Below are 18,818 nucleotides of genomic sequence, written 5' to 3' on the forward strand. Positions count from 1 at the left end.
CAAATGATGTGTCCTAGTGACATAATAAGAGGGTTTATGTTGTGTAAAGGTGCAACTTAAAGGTCAAAGTGTCTTCCTTCTTTTGATGGTTGATGCTAACCAGGGTTTAAGTGCAAGAGCGCCACCTAGGTGCACTATTCAATATGTGTATTTTGATCAGATATTAAGATTGCATTTTAAAACATCAGGTTGTGTTCACAACAACAGCCCTTCTTGTGCAACAATATTACAACCTCCACACACACACACACACACACACAGAGTCATAAAAAGACAACCCCAGCGCTTGTTTTGATCACTCAGTCTTGAAGGCAGAGGGGACCTTGAAACTGCTCACCCTTCTTGCTCCATAATTGGTTTTATAGCGCTGGCGAGCGGCCAAAGTGCGTTTTTTTTTAATACACTGGGGAACTTTGATTGACATTTGCAGCAGCCAATCAGAAGGCAGCAGTGTAAAAAGCCCTGGGTTGGGTGGTAGCAAAGGAGATGGGCAGGGCTTGTAAAACAATGCTGTGTTTCATCGCTGAGGAGGAGGAGGAGGAGGACGCGTCAGGGGCTTTCTCTCTCCCCCCCAGTTGTCCCCCCAGTTTACCTTCGGACGAGCCTGTAATGGACTACTCCACTTCTCCCACAGACCGGGACGGATTTTGAGAAACGTTGGCTTTTTTTTTTTTAATGTAGCTCCTTCCCCTCTGAGATATCTTCCTCCATTCAAGTAAGGGCTCGGCATGTTGTTTTCGTCTTGTTTTCTTTTCCACCTCAAACATTCTCGCTGCTCGTATTAAAAAAAAACCTCTTTGGGATGTAAATGCGCGAAAAGGGCGCGGAGGTTTTTTTTTTTTTAATTCGCTGCGACATGTTTTAGAGCGCTGTGAAACACACACACACACTTTCGAGACGTTTCCTCCGAGAAAGTTTTTGCGTGTCGTTTATGGAACCGTGAAAAGTTTGAAACGTGGCTGAACGCGGAGCAGCTGCCTGAGCCGCCGCCGCCGCCGCCGCGGCGCATGGACGCAGCCGTGTCAGGGGGGCTCAGCTCCGGACAAATGTTTGTGTCGCTGCGCGTAAAGACGCAGCGTTTGTGTGTTTTTTTTCCTTCTGAACTGGAGGAAAATGGGCTGATTGTGATTTCTGAGCCCTCTTCAGATCCCGCCCGCCCGCCTGGATATCACGGGTCGCTGGTGTGAGGTGTTCGCTTGCAGCCTTTGAAGGTTAACTCGACTTTCGAGTCTTTTTTTTTTTGTTTTTTGTTTTTTTTAAACTTAAATTTAAAACATCCGGCTGTGTTACATGTTTATTTAAGATAAAAATCTTCTTTTGAGCATTTTTAATGTCAGATTTGTATAGATAAGGAGCTCGCCTTCACCCTAAAGTAACTTTTATTCTTTAATTGTGTGTATTTTTTAAATTTAATGCACACATTTGTGTGTGTTTTATACAATCCGTGATCCTTTTTTTTACGCGCAGTTGCGGGTGGAGACCGATCAAACTGAGGATCCGTCTTATTTACGATCAAAAACACACCGTCAGATCTTAATACTGCTTCAGAGTAAGAAGCCGAGCTGCGGATAATGTGGATTTAATGTTTTCAGATTGTTAATCTGAAGTGGGATTTCTCTGCCCGGGCAGGCTGCAGCACCTCATGCAACCCGGACTGAAGCCTCATCTGCGGGCAACAAAACACCGCGCAGCCCGCTGATTAACGATGCAGGCTTTTGCAACCTTATTTATTTTTAACCCGTTTGAAATTTATATTTGATGCGCCTCCAGTATTTATGGTGTATTGGTTTACACAGGGCGGCTCGGCCCGTAGCCTGCATGGCTGAGAAAGCAGCTGTGTAATCGGAAAAAAAAAAGAAAATGAGGGGCAGGATATGTGGATTAAAAACCTGGAGGTTCTGAGCTTCCACCGCGGGATCAGAGGGAGGAGGGGATGGTTTCATGGCCGCTTCTCTCCCGGTCCCTGAGAAGAGGGGAGGGGAGCGGAGCCCCGGAGCGCCTGCTGCCCGCCTTGCCTTGCTGGCTTGCTGGCTTGGCTTGGCTGCGCGGTGCGCGGTGATGGGGGTGGAGTGGAGAGCTGCTCAAACATCGCATCATAATATTACAGATGTGAGTTAAAGCCGCATTAAGATCTGCGTTTTTTGGGCCACAGACTGGATCAGATCGCTTGGCTTCAGAGGCGAGCGGCTCTGATCCAGCCGTTAGTTTCTGAAGTGGTTTTCCAAACTGCGTCACTGCGCGTACGGGGCCGCCTGTCCGCTGGAAAACAGGAGAAATCCCGAAACTAGCTAGTTTCCAACAGTTTGCTCGCTCGCTGCGGTTTGCACCCAGATTCTGTGTGGAGCGATTTTTAAGTGTGTCCTGTTGTTGTTGCTGTGTTTTGTAGGTCAGCAGGATGGCTGAGAAGGAGCCCGACTCGCCCGGAGGACTAAAGACATTATTATTATTATAGCCAGAACTGGCTTTTTCGGAGCGGGGGGCCTTTCCGAACGGACTATTTCCTTTCACAACTTTCCACACTGTGGAGAATGGATGGCAGAGATTTTGGTCCACCCCGATCCGTCCACGTACCACCTCCGCTGCTCGCGGGGCTCGCAATGGAGTCTCACCGACTCGGAGCAGCGGCAGCAGCCGGGAGGATCCCTCCCTCGCCCGGTCACTTGGGCACGAGTCATCCGCCGCCTCTCCACTCCGGAAAATTCTTGCCATCAGCCATTAACCTACATCCACACCACAGTAAGTGGGGCTGTGTGTGTGTGTGTGAGAGAGAGAGGGTGCATGAAACGATCAAATATTAACTTGAAGTAACGCTGTGTAAAAATGCGCACAGTGAAGTGGCTGCAGAAATGTGTGTGTGTTTGTTTAAAATGTGTGGACATGAAGCAGAGATGTAGCTTTGCTGATGAAGAAGGAGGAGGAAGAGGAGGAGGAGGAGGGTCTTACGAAGCTGTGACAAGTAAAGGATCCATTCTGAGCTAGATGTTGTTGCAGCAGGTCAGGGTGCAGTGCTCCATGATTGCATGTGGATCATTAGAGCAGATGTGTGTGTGTGTGTGTGTGTGTGTGTTAGAGAGCGGGGGTGGTGGTGGTAAAGTTGTGACCTCACAGGAATGACAGAACACTGCTGCTGTGTATGTGTGTGTGGGTATTTGAAGTAAAAGACACTCTGCTGGAACATTTTGGCGAGTGGATGGGAATGAGAGGTGTGTGTGTGTTTAAATAAGAAAAAGACAGAGAGGGGGAAGGTGTGGCATTTAGCAGCCATGCTTATTCTACTTTCTATTAGTGTGTGATGCCTTGAAATAGCAGCGCAGCGCAGGTCTGTGGTCAGACGTGTGTTTGGATGAGACGTCCGCCGTGTCTTTTGGAAAATGGAAAGTCTGACAAACGCTCTCATCGAGTTACTCGCGTCCCTCTGAAGTCATGCAGCTGTGGAATCGGATAAAATTACAGCCTCTCTGGTTTCTTTTTCAGAGAGGTAACCCCCCCCCCACCACCACCACCTCCTCCTCAGAGATGATAGTAATGTTCCACTTTAGATATGCAACACTTTGGAGGGTAAAGCGTTAATGTGGCGCACACACAGAGGTGTCAGAGATGAAATCAGCCCGCAGCAGGGAGCGCTGGGATGATTGATGGTTGTATTGTGGATGATCTGTGATGCTGTGCAGAGGAACTGACCCCCCCACCCCATCATCCACCCACCCCGGCTTCTTACACAACAGGACACGTTTTATTCTGACCACCTCCGCCCGCTGAAACACCACCACTGACATGATGCAGGTCATTTAGCTTTATGGCGCTCCTCGATATGTTAAAGGGGGGGAAAAAAGAATCCCCTTCACATTACATTAACCAAACCCGACCGAGAGCCGCTCCCGTGCCCTGTCATACCGCCGCATACCCCCTGTTACATAATAAGCAGCCATGATGTTGTCATTTAATTGCAGTTAGCAGCGTGGATCCGGGGCTCAGAGACCCGCTGTGTCTTTACAGGAGCAGCCCGGCTGCCGCTGTTTCTGTTTACATGTTGGAGTTTGGTTGTGAAGTGGTTTTTGGAGTTGAGGGCTGCCTCTGCACGGCGGAGGGCAACATTTGTACAACGGTTGACATTTGTGCTCGCAGCAGAAGAGGGGGAGGACATCAGCAAATCGCTCTCAGGTTGTATTCAAACAGAATCAGGTCTTAGTCACTGTTTATAGAGCTGGAATGGCTGTAAATGGTCCGCCTGTCTGCTGGAGGTCTGCTGGTGCCTCCGTCACCAGATTGAGGCCATCTGTGTGAGCCTGCAGGAGTGTAACGGCACACAGGAGACCGGTCCACGGTCACCTTTTACTTCCATGTTTGTCACCTGAAGTGTGTGACACAACGTTCATCAGCTGGTTTTTTCCTCTGAACGGCTCTGGACATCACTGCAGTCAGTAGATGAAAGACTGGCCCAGAAATAAACACACACAAGTCCAATTTCTTTGATTATACAAAGAAATTGGAAAGAAATTGATGACATGTTTTGTCATCTGACTTCTGGCCAAATGTGAATCAGCTGTGGTTTTGTAGTTTGCTCCGAGGAGAGCAGAAGGTTTTTAGGATAAATGCTTTATTAAGAAAAAAAATACACAAACAAACACAATTTCATGCTCAGATTGTATTCCCTAATGGAAACTGTTCCTCACACATGATGCGTTCAGGGACCGTCGGAAAGTCAAAGTCCGGCCGTTCTTTGTGTTTTTACAGACTCTGGAGAATGTTTAACGGAAAGTAGTTTAGATGAAGTCAGACATTAAAATAAAGCCATTAAATGACACGATTGTAAGCATTTGTTCATTTATAGTCTCTGAAGGAACTCTACCTCCTAAATGATGCGTTCATGTGCACATTAACAAACGGGTTTCCCTGGACTTTGCTGTCTACACACTGAATGCCATGACATGTGCATGTGTGCTACATTAGCATCATGTGTGGCCATTCAATGAGGACCCGTGTTGCATTTTTGGACCTCAGAGGGACAAAAATGAACATAAACTAAAATTGTGAGTGAGTTTTGAGTGCCTGGTTTGCACCAGATTCGTGTTTAGTGAGACTAAAATGCTTCTTTTTCGTCTGAGAGTCTGAACACACGTTTTCGGTGTTTACAGCAGAAGGAACGTGACAAATGTTGGTGGTTAAGTCCAGCGGAGGACGTTTGTAAATGGTGACAATCTCCAAGGTGGAAAGCAGAGTGCAGTTTTTTTTTAAGGCTGAGAGCCGTGCATGTTGCTGTTTGTGTGTTTGTGTGCAGATAGATGTGAGGATTGTGTGTGTGTGTGTGTGTGTGTGTGTGTGAACAGCAGCATGTGATTGTGCTTAGTGCAGTTAGGGCTGGGGCTTCCCCCCCTGAGACTCTGCAGAGAGAACGAAGGAGATTTATCCTGACCACAACACATTCATACACGGCTAGATGAATGTGTTAGCCCTTCAGTTGTTCCTTTACACACACACACACACAAACACACTAACACACAGAGACACACTCACAGTGCATGCAAGCATAATAATTCATGCAGCTTGCAGGGCAGGCCAGGGATGTCGTGCCCGGTAACCAATTTGTCTTCCACGCTGCTTGGATAGTGTGTCTGTTTGTGTTTAAATTAATGTGGTGAGTGTGTGTTTATACGTATTCAGCACACAGTTCTGTGTGTGTGTGTGTGTGTTGGAGAGATATGGCGCGGACACGTCCCCTCTCAGATAAATTGAATCCTTCAGGAGAGAAAACAGGCTCCTTAAGAGAAAGCACACGGTTCTGCTGCCCTGCCACAATAAACCTGTCAGACACACACACACACACACACACACACACACACACACACAAATGTGAGAGTGATAGGCCGACATGTGTGTGTGTGAGAACAAGCGTGCCGTGGCATGTTGAAATACCCAGAGCATTAGCTAAGTTGTTTGCTCTGCCAGAACCCTCCCTTTTAACGCAAACAACAGCCCACAGCACACAAAGGTCACACACACTGCGTTGTGTCTGTGTGTTCGGCTGCATGTTGAGTCTCTACGTGTCCCGTTACATAAGTCTCCTAATATACCTCCCAACTGAAATTCCAAAACTGCACTGACACGACAAACACACAGAGCAGGTGTGAGGGGTCGAGCCGCTTGACAGGTTTTTTTTGCTAATTGACATTTACTTTATTTTACTTTAAAAAAAAATATTTAAATAATTACACCATTTATCACAGCCAGAACCTTTTAAAAGACAAAGATTTACCACATTTTGGCTTTTGTATTTATGTGTGACAAACTGTTTGTTCTAAAGAAAACAGCCTATGCCCACAGGTATTATGTGGGGGGAGAAAAAAAAACTTTTTGCACGTCACAAAAAAATTACCCAAAAATCCTTGTTTACTAAAAAGATTTGAGGAACAAAAACAAAAAATTCTCCACGTCTCTGAGCAACTAGGAAGCCACGATTGACTCGCCTGCAACAGTCAGTCACTTCACAAAAATTCAATCAGTTTTTTTTATGCAGGCTGTTTTATGAGAGATTAAAGGGGAAATAAAACACAGTCAAGCAATAAAACACACCCAGTGCTGGGTCAGACAGTGTGTCTGTGTAAATGTGTGGCATGGCACCGTGCCTGACTGTACAGAGGCACGTGAAAAATGTTACACAAACCATTTTCAGCTTATGTAGAAAAAAAAACTTTTTGATTTTTCTGTTTTTTTTACACTTTCTGTGTTCTTGTAGCCGGGCAGAGGTGCAGAGCTTTATGTTGCAAAAAAAATGTGTTACATGTACGAGTTCAGAGGTTAAATCATCTCAGAGTCATTGCTACGTTTGTTTTAGAAGATGAGATAATTTCCTGTCAGCGACGCCTTTGTGGTTTTGTGGCTTTTTTTTCCAATGAATGTTGATCCTAAACTAACTGTGCTGCAGCTGTGAATGTCGCTGTCTCATGTTTCTGCATACCTCTGTGTGTGTGTGTGTTTCTGTGTCACCGAGCAACTGTGCCACTCTGTCTGTGTCGGTGTGTGTGTGCCTGTTGCGATTGAGTGTTCCCATTTGCTGCCATTGAAGAGTGTGTCAAAATAACACCTGCCATCTTCACAGGAGATTTTAACAGCATGGCAGACACACACTCACATGAGGTGTGTTTTCCTCCAACTGTCACAGCAACTTTTGCACAAAGTTTCATAGAAGAAGGCGCTCTGTGGTTTTATTTTCTAATAAATCCGCCTTTGTTGCTGCTTCTCTGTCTAAATGGCTCCATTCCATTCAGCTTCTCCAGGTGCTGTCGCACCATCTGAGCCATCGCTAACGTTATTAGTAACACCCGTGATTCTCCTGCTTCTCATTTATGACAAGCCAAAATGTCTGCCATGAAAACAAAAACTCATTTCTAAGAACACTTAGTCTGTCGTGTGTGTGTTTTTATTTGGCTCATTTTACTGTTCATAATTTTCATATTTAAATTGAAACGAGCGTGTTTTTTTTGGCTGCCATGATAACTTTTTTATTGAGGATGTATTGTCCCAGAATTATGAGCAATTCTAGATAAATTAATATTTTAAATATATGGCTGATTGGTTTTAAATGAATGCAAAGGTGCAGCTGTGAGTTACATTTTATTTTTTGTTGCCACTTTTTTGCTCAACAAACTCTGATTTTTATCTTTTTTTTGTCACATGACTGTGTGTCATTCATGGATCAATCATGGCTTCTCAATTGTTCTCAATAGTGATGAGAAGAGTAGAATATTCCTGTTTAAATATTAGCTTTGGTATTTTTTTCTGCTGAAACCAAACGTCACAAATGATGCGTTCAAGAACCATCAGAAAGCTCAAAATGTGACAAATGTTTATGTTTTTGCAGTTTCTGGCTGTGATAACCATTAAAATGACACCATTTATTTAAAATATCAAACCCTGCTGGTGTAACCTGGGGTTCAGAAGGTTAACTCGAGTCAGCGCATCATAACTCGTCTCAGAGTCACTTTTTAACTTGTTGCATGTTTGTTTTGTGCTCACAACAAAGCCAAACCGCACATCTGCATTCTGAAACCGCCAAACTTCACAACCTGAGCGAACGCACACAAAGACAGCTATGTGCAGACATGTATTCAAATCCTGCACATCCACACGCCTCCTCTGGCTCAGGGTGCCGGTTTAGTGGTTGGTGGTGTCAGTTGGAGGTGCAGCAGAGTTCCACTGTTCCAGTGTTTTTGTTCCAGGGAATTAAAAAAAAAGAAGAAAAAAGGAGATCAATAGAGACCCCCCACCCCCCAGCTAACCCTGCTCTGAGTACCACTGATGGATAACAGATGAGTGTGTGTGTGTGTCAGATTTATATCAGGGATTTTTCTGTGTGTGTGTTTTGTGCATGTTAGTATGTTTCTTGGAGTTTTGAGTCCATCTTAGATTGATTTGCGATCAAGACTCTTGTTTCTTGATTTAATTTTCTGTGTGTGTGTCAGTGTGTGTCAGTGTGTGAGATGTGCAGTGGTGCCTCTATCAGAATTGATCTCCAGCGGGTCTTCCTCCTCTCTGATGAGTTTCTTTGGAGGATCTGAAAATGGAGGCTCAGTCAGAACGTGTTGGGAGTCAGAGAGCGTGTTTCTTGGCAACTCGCTTATTCCAATATGGCAAACTAACTGTGTTGTGAAGTGGGAGCCAAATGTAGTGTATGTGTGTGTGTCTGTGTGTGTGTGTGTGAGGCTGGGGGGGTTGGGATGGAGTTGCGAAGGCAGAGGGAGGTAATGAAAGAGCCATTCCAAAACATTTAAAGAAACATTTCCCTCTCAGCTACCATTTGGATGTTGTTTCTGGAACAAGGAGCACAAATGTTTTCCTTCACTCCACCCCTCCCTCCTTTTCCTCCTCCAGACTGTTCAGGAAGGGAAAGGGGAATTTGGGATTGTATTTTTTCTCCCGGTCACTGGCACAAAGCGTAACTGTAGCCTCTGTGTGTGTGTGTAGAAAAAAAGGCCTGTAGGCGGCTGCAATGCTGAGATTGATCCATACTCCACTGAGGCGTCTGCGCCTCCTGACATCTGTGTGTGTGAGTGCGTATGAATGAGTGTGAGACCCTGGTGTTTGGCCTGAAGACATGGAAACTGCTGACATCCTACCAGGACTTGTACATCCTTGACAGGTGGTGTGTGTGTTGTGTTTCTCTCACACACCAGGTAACAATTAGAAGGTGGACTGTAGGTGGGAATAATTTATTGGAAAAACACTGGAGACACAAAGACGGGCACACTCTGAGAGCGACGCACAGAAAAAACACGTTTTATTTTGTTTTCTGATTGTTTTAATTAATGAAAATCGTTCTCGTCTGTTTCACGGCATGAAACGGACACATAAATAAGGACGGTAATTAACTAGTTAGACTAGATACATCTGTGACGTCGTCACATTTGTGTCGGCTCATATCTGACCCGAACCACGGAAACAAAAAAACGAATCTCCTCTTATGAGTTGTTTTATCCCCGGAGTCCCACTGGGTGTGTTTGCGACGCGCTGCAGTCGCACCCTGTGAGGGTGATCGCCTGAAGCGACCTTTCACTCTGCTCCAGGAAGGATACACGGCGAGTCTATTTTGGCGCCGAGACGAGTCAATCGGCACCGACCAGCCGGGAAGTCAGGCTCCAGAACAACAGAGAGAATCCGGATGCTTTTTCAAAATAAAACGCCGCTGCAGATTGTAGGAAAAAATACATTTAAACCACTGCACAGTCATTAACTCGTGTGTTCGTTGGTTTAAAACTGTTGTAATCATGCAGCTTGGAGGCTGCTGGTTAATGTCAAGTCAATGTGTGTCTCCATTGTCTAACAACTCAAACAGCGACATATACGATTCAGCAGGGATTTGTCTGCGTTACGATCATGTATATGCATGTGCATGGAGTGTAGTCTGCAGGGAGCACGGGGTTGGACCCGATGTCCCGATGAGGATGGAACAAAAAGAGCCTGAACGCACCCGGTGGGATCCCAGCGTCATCCTCACATCCCAAACGCTCACTTCACTGCTGGAGTTTAATTTCAGCAGCGGGATTCACAGAGCATCATGCATTAATTGAGGTGTTTATAACCAATCAGAATCAGGGTGAAAACTAGCCTGGTTACTTCAGGGTCCCACTCACACTGTGGGAATGTTGAGTGCTTACACCGTAATACATCGTGTGGTTTTGGAGTTAAAATCTCTCCACTGTGCAGCCCTTCTCTGTGTTTATGTGTGTGGGTGGGTGTGGTTAACATGTATGAGTACATAAGTGCAAGTTGTGTGTCTGTGTGTGTTTGTATGTGTATTTGTTCATGTGTGTGTGTGTGTGTGTATAGTTCCCGGAGTGTCTCTGACTCAAAGGGCATTCACTGCAAACCCACACAGAACTGTTTGCACATGTCAATGATCATACAGAGACACACACACACACACACACACACACACACACACACACACACACACACACACACACACACACACACACACACACACACACACACACACACAGACACGCAAACATGGAGAGGCTTCAATAAATCTGTGTCTAATAAGGCCGAGTGTGGAAGGTTCCACCTACACGCTGTTTTCAGAGCAGAGAATAAAAGCTGTGTGTGTGTGCATGCACACCTCTGTGATTAATTGGAAAGCTGCATTTGGTATTGATTTAAAATCCACTGTGTGTGTGTGTGTGTGTGTGTGTGTGTGTGTGTGGACGCTGACAAACTGCGGTTTTAATGTACTGATTTAGATGCAGGAGAAACTCAGCCAGCACAGCATGTCTCTGAGATTCCCACAGGACTAATACAGAAACACACACACACACACACACACACACACACACACACTCTCTCTCTCTCTCTCTCTCTCTCTCTCTCTCTCTCTCTCTCCCCTCCTCCCCCCTGGTGCCCATATACAGACAGCACCCTTTCCCCTACACACATGGTTAGTTTTATCAGGGTAATGGCTGTGCAGTGTGTTCAGTAATGGGCCAGGAGGAGGGGGAGGAAGGGGAGGACTCGGCTAAACATGGAACCTTTTTCCATCTCTGAGGAGGCCGTAATGGTTCAAAGTTTGCTAATAGTCGGCTTGTTCAGGTGAGGAGGGCGGAGTCTAATAAAAACAATTGATAACCGAATCAAGTGTTTCATGGCCTCTGTCGTCCTCCATGTTTGTTTACACTCATAAACCTTAAAGCTACAGCGCAGGACTTTACCCTATCAATCAATAAATAATTTATGAGCTGCAGGTCCAGCTCTGAATCTGTGGCATGACATCCCAGCTTTCTGCACTGTGATGGCATGATCCAAGAAGAAGAAAGTCCAGATCAGGCCGATCAACCTGTCATAGGAGCTTTAAGGAGATATGTTTGCTGTGTTTGGTTAAACTAAGCTGTGTTAGCCAGCAGCCTGGCATCATTTTTGGGGGTCTACTGAGAAACTCTCCAAAAGCCTTTGGTTGGATGTGGTTCATATTTAAAAAGCGATTTCTTTATTAAGCAAAGAGCCTTCATTCATACAGATTCCTGTAGTGTTGTGATATTAAATAAATAAACAGTAAACGGGTTCCTAGCTCATAAACGGTGTGTAAAAACATGGCCTTGTCTGTCTTTTAGTCCTTACAGATGTTTTCATCTCCAGCCGCTTCACACTGTTATTTTTTTTTCTGTGTCTGAATCAGTCGGCGTGTTTGTGTCTTATTGTGTAATCTGCACTGATTCTGAGGCGACAGAGAGATTATGGTCGGCGACAGTCTCTCTGTGAGTTCCATGATAGGGCACGTTAGCTATTAGCTTAGCTGTGAACACTCTCTGACCAATCAGAGGAGAGGAGTGTTTGTGTAATTACACTCACTGCCAGAAGGGGTGGATAAAAGTTCTGCACTGTAGCTTTAACAGAACGTTACCTGAGGATTTTTCTCAGTTTTAAGTTTACAGGCCACACAAATTAAAAACACACACAGCTGTCAATGTGAGCCTGAGTCTGAGCCTGTCTCAGTCCAACATGGCGGACCTCATCACGCCGTCCCGGCAGAGGATGGAGTGAAGTTTTGCCTCCACGCTGTGACGATTGCTGTTTGTAGTTGGGGGTGCATTAACTGTGGCTTTCCCTCTGAGTGCAGTCTGTCTGTGGTCTGTGTGCTGAAGCGGAGCGCACGGCGGCTCTGATAATCTGATCACAGCTGACTGCGTCTGCACAGAAACATCAGTACGCATCGATTCAGCCCCCCCCCCCCCACCCAAAAAAACATGTAGATCAATCAGCTGTGTTGTGTGTAGTAGTTGTGATTGTTACGAGGTTGACTGACTCCTCTTTTTGTTTTTTTTTTGTCCAGGCGATGCCTTCCCGGCGGGCTCCAGTCCCTTCCTGTCAGGTTACCCCGGCCCCTCCCCCCTGACCTCCGACCCCACCTACAGATCGGCCAATCCCAGCAGCCTGCAGATGGCTCAGCTTTGGGCGTCACACGCTCATGAAGGTAACAAATATTCATCCCTCTCTGTGCAGACGCTCTCACTGTCCACTCCCCCGTCCAAAGCCCAGGAGGCTCGTCCTTCTTCTGTTCCTCGTCGCTCACACTGCTGGGATCCTGCTCCATTTCTGTCTCCCGGCAGTGTCCTAAATGCGCCTGGCTTCCTCTGTCCCGCCCTAACTTTCGTCTGTCATCTGTTTCAGTAATCTATCTTCCTCTGTCTTTTTTTTCCTGAGTCCACCTCTCTGCAGCTCCTCCTGCCCCACTTTCCTCCAGCGTGGTGTACAGACTTGTTTTTTTATAGTCCTTTCTGTGGTTTCCTTAAAGGCCTGATTGAATTTCGGTTCCTTCCTTGTGTCCTTTCGTGACTCCTTATCAAATCTCAGAGGAGTAGAAGGTCAGATAGGCCTGGACGTATCCCACGGTGCATTTAGGGGGAGGTAAAAGGAAGAAGGACAAATGGATTCTATTTAGGATTCATTTAAAAACTGATTACATCAAACACACACACACACTTTGTTCACTGCTTTCCAAGCGCAGCAGATCAGATTGTGTGTGATCAGTTTATTTGTCTCAAGCTTCCTTTCCTCAATCTTGAGGTCTGTGTAAGGCTGACGTGTGATTGTAGGTGAGAGTCTGACCTGTGGGCCTCTGCTGGTTACCTGGCAACAAACTCAACACCAGCAAATTGTTCTCGGTTTTAAACACTGCTGTGAAGCATTTTGCTTCAGTTTAGTTCAGAAAATGGCGACTGAATCTGAGCGGATCATATCAGAGTCATCGACCAAACCCTGTGCAAGGAGCAGAAACCTGGCAGCCATCTTTCCTTTAAAGCAGCTACTCCCTTCATTATACGCAATTTAAACAGGTGAAATAAAAAGAGAATGTAGTTGATGAGCTAGACTCTGGCACAAATGGAGGAGGAGGTGGATTAATTGGAGCTGAGGTGGGCTTAAGGTGGCACCCGCCTGTCACTCAAAGCAGCCAAACACTTATTACTGCATGACAAGCAGCACCATGACACAATTAGCCATTTAGAATTAGCTCTTGATAGCTAAACAAACCCGATATGTTTCATCAGGAGTTGGTGGGGATAACAGCTATTACAGTCTTAATATAATTTAATCCCTAATCTAGATTAGATCCGGACGTATAAAACGTTTTGTGTGAGGTGAAAATAAAGATTCTCACTTGAAAGTAAATTCCAACCTTCAGATTAACAGACGGAGCTCCATCAGTGAACAGGAAGCTTCGACTTTATATTCAGCTGAAGGAGGCACAAAGCAGGGATGGACACCTGAGCTCTGCTGGGATTGAGGCTAGAGCTAAAGAAGCCCCCCCCCCCTGCTGGCTGAAGAAGCCTCAGACTCCTCTTGCTCTGATATGAATAGAATCCTTCACGGCCTGACAGAGATTCTTAATACCTGGTGGCTGCGGTTAAAGTTACTGAAAGCCGGAGACGTTTCGCAGGCAGCGTTTGCCCGGAACGCACAGGAACTCCAAGCTGCTGGGGATCAAGGTTAACTGTGGTTAAAGGAAGCTTTACAAGAAACCCAGCGCCCGTCACTCCTCTTATGTTTCTGTCTCTCTGCTCACACACTTTATGCTCGAGATTCCTGCTCGGAGCAGTGTGGGAGCAGGGAATGTCTCACCCCTCCCTACTACTGGCCTAACATGGTGACACCAGCCAGCGTCAGAGCTCCGGCCAGCTCGACCCTGACACAGAAATCCAGGCGCGAGTCTTTGTCTATATTAAGGCTTGGTCTCTGAGAGCAGCAGCTGGCTGTCGGGCAGACTGTTGCACAACTCTGCAGGCCAAACCATTCAGGTGACACAGGGTCACACCACTGTTGAAGTTTGCTGAAACTCACTTAAAATAGTTGATTTGCAGCACATGTCTTTAATTTATGATTTATTATATTGAGAATTTGCCTCCAGCTCCTGGGACTCTGAGTGTTCTGGTTTCCTCTGATGGTTTTGGAGTCCAGACTGAATAGTTTTAAGACGTCATCATGAACTTGAGGGCACTCTTTGAGGGTATTAATCGCTAATTTTGTGCATTTAGAAAAAGCGAGCTGCACTGTGTGACCAGAGAGGGAAGAATGAACGCTCCAAGTACTTGTGGTTTGGCAGTATTTAGTGCTGTGGTAACAGATCCAGCATTTTAGGCAGCGTGGGAGACGCTTCTGATACAAACTGCTGCCTCTTAATAACATAAAGAGTTTTCATGCTAGGTGTGCCTGACAAACAGGAAACCGAGGGTTAATATAAAAAAAAAAACAGAAGCTAGGACTCATCAGACACTTTGCAGAATGATGTAATAATCTGAAATCCAGCCTCACTTCTGTTCCTGTGTACGGTGTCATCAGTTCAGCTGGATGTGCAGCCGCATTTTATGATTATTCCATAAATCTTTGGGTCTATAAAAGTCCTCTTTGCCGGTTTTGTTTGCTTGTGAGTCCTCTGTTTGCAGATTAAGGCACTGCAGATTATGTGACTGAAGCACGGTGGACAGAGTCAGGCTTTCTTTGAGCGATCCGGCCTGATCACAGCTGGTGTCATGATGTTGGTCTTTGTCAATCCAGGCGTTTTAAAATGCAGTCTAATTGAATGGTGCACCTGTCACTAGGCTAAAAGAAGGTCCCCTTAGTGTCAACAGACCTTACTAACCCTCAATCTCTGTTAAATTGACTTTAAATTGACCTTTTTTAAATATAATCTCTGTAATCTGCATGCTTTTCTCTCTCTCCAGGTTACCCTCCTCTCCCGAGCAGCCTGTACTCCAGTCCTTACCTTTCCCTCGGGCACCTGGAGCCTCCGTCGCTCTCCCAGCACCCGCTCTACGACTCCCATAAAGGTCAGTCTCTGTCATCGATGACACACTCACTGAGACAAGTGGCTGAGTTTAGGGCACATAATCCTGTGATACATCAGCGGCACCTGCAGTTAGTTGTGGATTCGGGCCAAAAACGTTCAGCTAATGGATCTTTCAGCCTTTATTTTGAAATCCCCATGCAGAGCAGCACCTGAATATGTACCTGTGTGTTTGTTTCAGACGGGTACTACCTGACCTCATCGCTGAGCCAGTCGCCCCTCCACCCTCCATCTGCTCTGCCAGCAGCCTCCTCCAGCTCCACCCCACCTCAGAGGTCATCCCGTGATGGAGGCAGGGACCGGTCGTACCGAGGCGAGAGGGAGCGGGAGCGGGACAGAGACCGGGAGCGAGAGCGGTCAAGAGAGGAGCAGCGTCCGCACAGCGTGGTGGATCTGACACAAGATGGGCGGGGCGAGGACGAGCGAAGGGCGGGGAGAGACCGGGAGCGGGACAAAGAAAAGGACCGGGACACAGACAGAGACAGGGATGGTTGGTCCTTCCATCCTCACCAGCATAAGTCACACTCCCAGCCTTCCACAGTAGAGCCCAGATCCAGACTGTCGTCTCCGCAGTCCTCCTTCCCTCCTGGTGGGGGTGGAGGTGTGGCCAGGTTTCACGGACCAGAATCAGACAGAGGGGGGCGGGATGAGGAGGGGGGCGGGTCTCGAGCCCACCACAACTCCAGCATAGACCGACAGAGGAGGAACGACTCTGTGGCCACTTCGGCGGGGACGTTGAACATCTCCTACGTCCTTCCTCCAGCTCTCCAGCCCTCCTCCGCCACCGGTCCGCCCCACCTCTCTGCACCCAGAGAGTCTACCAGAGAGCAGAGAGTCAGTGCGCCTACATTTGTGCCTTCTGTGGAGGTTTACGACGAGCGGGCAGGGCCAATCCAGATCGCCTCACAAGCCCGTGACAACAAACACAGAGACAGAGAACGAGAGCACGAGCGGGACAGAGAGAGGGACAGAGACAGAGACAGGGATAGAGACAGAGAGAAGGAGAGCTACAGGTTTCATGAGAGAAGCCTCATGGAGCATCCTCGGCTCTCCGGCGATTTAAGCAATCAGAGAGAGGAAGGTTCGGTCATTTGTTCCAATGGTTCCGTTGGTAAACGCGGTCAGGATGCTTCTTTCTCCTCCAGCCAATCAAGGTTCAGCCCAGAAAGCAGGGACGCCTCCAAACACGCAATCCGACTGGGCATGGAGCGGACGGGGGCAGAGCCTAAGTGGAATACTATCAGCCCATTAGCTAACTATGCCACAAGTCACATGGCTGCTCTGGCGGCCCAGCACGGACACACACTCCCCTCCCCCCACAGCCAGTCCACACACACGCCAATGTCCCACTCCCCGCACACATCCCACCGACCCAGCAGCAGCTCACATTCCCCTCACACACACCCCTCCCCGCACAGACATGGGCGCGCAGGTGAGGAAGCAAGTCAGAGACGCTACCTGGACCCGTCGGCGCTGTACCGGCCCGGGGGGTCCGGTGGTGGTGGTGGTGGTGCTGCAGAGCGAGCCGGCTCAGATTCCACAGAGGTTTCAGCCATGCAGAGTCTGATTAAATACAGCGGAAACTTTGCGGCTGAGGGTTCGTCCAGACACATCGCAGACACCCGAGGACCGTTCGGCGGCCTGGCACAAATCGGAATGGACGCGGAAAGGGAAAAAGAGCGAGAGCGGGAGAGAGACAGGGAAAGGGTATCGGTCGGACCGGGCGGTTCATCTGGTCCGTTGAGGGTTCCTCCTCAGCTGAAGAGAGAACAGGAGCGGCCGGACAGCGCCCGCTCGTTTGGCCGTGAGGGCGAGGGCGAGGTGCGCCACCCTCCGGTCGGGATTGCCGTTGCTGTGGCCCGACAGAGAGACAGCAGCGCTGCCAGTAAACAAAGCAGCTCAGCCTCGGACCCCCAGAGACCCTTGCTGCAAACAGCTATTAAAGGTAAAAGTGTTTTTATTTTACTGAAATCCTGATCAGCAAAATACTGAAGATCAAAATTCACTGATTTACACAGAATTTAAAACTAAAGAGAAGAGCAAACATCACAGCGACAAACTAAACCTTACCGTTTAGATATTGTGAGTGCAAAATATTATATGCGAAATATAATATAATATAAATATAATATGCGAAAATATTCAAAAATAGAAAATGCAAATTTACAGGGAAACATGTTCCTGTCTGTACAGCTGCAATCTCAGAGAGGAAAGATATTTTTGAAAAAAATGCAAAGTTGAAGGAAAAATATATTTTGAAGTCATTTTAGAGAAAAAAAACATTTACCAGGAAAAAAAAAATCACATTTTTATAAGAAGAACATTGGATCTCTGACATCAGTGTTGTTAAAAGTTGTGTTGATGCAGCAGAGACTTTTCCGGCATCAACATGTGATGTGACAAAGTCTGTCAGCGGATCGCTCGGGTCGTTTTACACTTTACGGCTTCTGGCAGGTTAAATCAGGCGTACTTAACACATCAGAGACATTGTTGAAATGTACTTTGTGCTTCTGTTGAATCGTCCTGCAGGGAGCGCAGATCCTCTTCAGTCAAACAAACCGAGAGAAAATGATTCCTCGTTTTGGTTTCCATGAATAATGGAGGATTCATTTTTCTCGGCTGCCCTCTTTGACTTTGAGGTGTTTGTGCATGCGGCGTGATTTGAATGATAAAAACAGCTACCACACATTTCTAATTATGTCATCAGGGGGATTTTTGGTGAAAGGTTTCTGGTTTTTTTTTTGGTTGATGCAGAGAAAATTCCTGCCGCTCGGTGTTTTTTTTTTTTTTGGTGTCAAGGTCGTTCAGCCTGAGTCTGATGTGCTTGTTTCTCGGCTCAGTGTGTCATTGAGATCCTTCTGTCCTCCCACAGTTCAGCCTCTCTCTCTCTTTTCATTGAGTTGAATGTCTCTCTGCTGCCCCCACCCTGCCCTCCTTTTCATGAGGGAGGAGATGGAGGAGGAGGAGGAGGGGGTGTCCCTTCTTGTCCCACCTCAGCTCTTTTCTTCCTCTATCTACAATAAACATGTCATCACAGAGCGCAGCTAAAAAAAATAAATACATAAAAACAAACCTTGAGTTGCGATAAGACCTGGGCGGTGTTGCTAAGAGATGGCTCACACCTCAGATGTACACGTGTGTTTATGAGCTACTGTAGATGTTTGCATTCGTTTCCTCTCCTGAGTAAACGGCAGCATGTGATGTAAAAAGACGGATGGAAAGATGGATCGATCGGGTGATAGACGGTGTGTCAGGGAGTGAATGGAGATGGAGGCCGGCCGCGGCGCTAATCGCTTGGCTTTCTGATGCAGAGAGGGATAGCATGTGGGACAGGCTCCCCGTAACCTTGGTAACAGTCTGAAAACCTGGAGCATGTCGGAGATTGTTAAAGTCTCTTGTCCCTTTACACACACACACACTCTTCCAGAGCTGAAGGGTTCAGCACACTTGTATAAAACCCCTCTGCTGCTCGGGGACCTTCAGTCAGCAC

The 18,818-nt window shown here is 46.9% G+C and overlaps 1 protein-coding gene across 4 annotated transcripts in view; it reads left to right on the plus strand.

Annotated features, from left to right (window-relative positions):
- Positions 1 to 517: 517 nt before the first annotated feature.
- Positions 518 to 18,818, plus strand: part of tnrc18 (trinucleotide repeat containing 18) — a 39,369-nt gene continuing 21,068 nt past the window's right edge. For 2 of the 4 annotated variants that reach the window (XM_028412660.1, XM_028412663.1), the window contains exons 1-5: positions 518 to 715; positions 2,387 to 2,736; positions 12,320 to 12,460; positions 15,207 to 15,311; positions 15,510 to 17,273. In XM_028412660.1, coding sequence (XP_028268461.1) covers positions 2,529 to 2,736; positions 12,320 to 12,460; positions 15,207 to 15,311; positions 15,510 to 17,273 — 2,218 coding nt within the window. In that variant the 5' untranslated portion in view covers positions 518 to 715; positions 2,387 to 2,528. Of the gene's footprint in view, positions 716 to 899; positions 1,212 to 1,739; positions 2,110 to 2,386; positions 2,737 to 12,319; positions 12,461 to 15,206; positions 15,312 to 15,509; positions 17,274 to 18,818 lie in introns of those variants that run through there. The other 2 variants (XM_028412662.1, XM_028412661.1) reach the window with 2 other exon arrangements.

This window comes from Parambassis ranga, chromosome 8, assembly GCF_900634625.1.
Source record: "Parambassis ranga chromosome 8, fParRan2.1, whole genome shotgun sequence".
Classification (NCBI taxonomy): domain Eukaryota; kingdom Metazoa; phylum Chordata; class Actinopteri; family Ambassidae; genus Parambassis; species Parambassis ranga.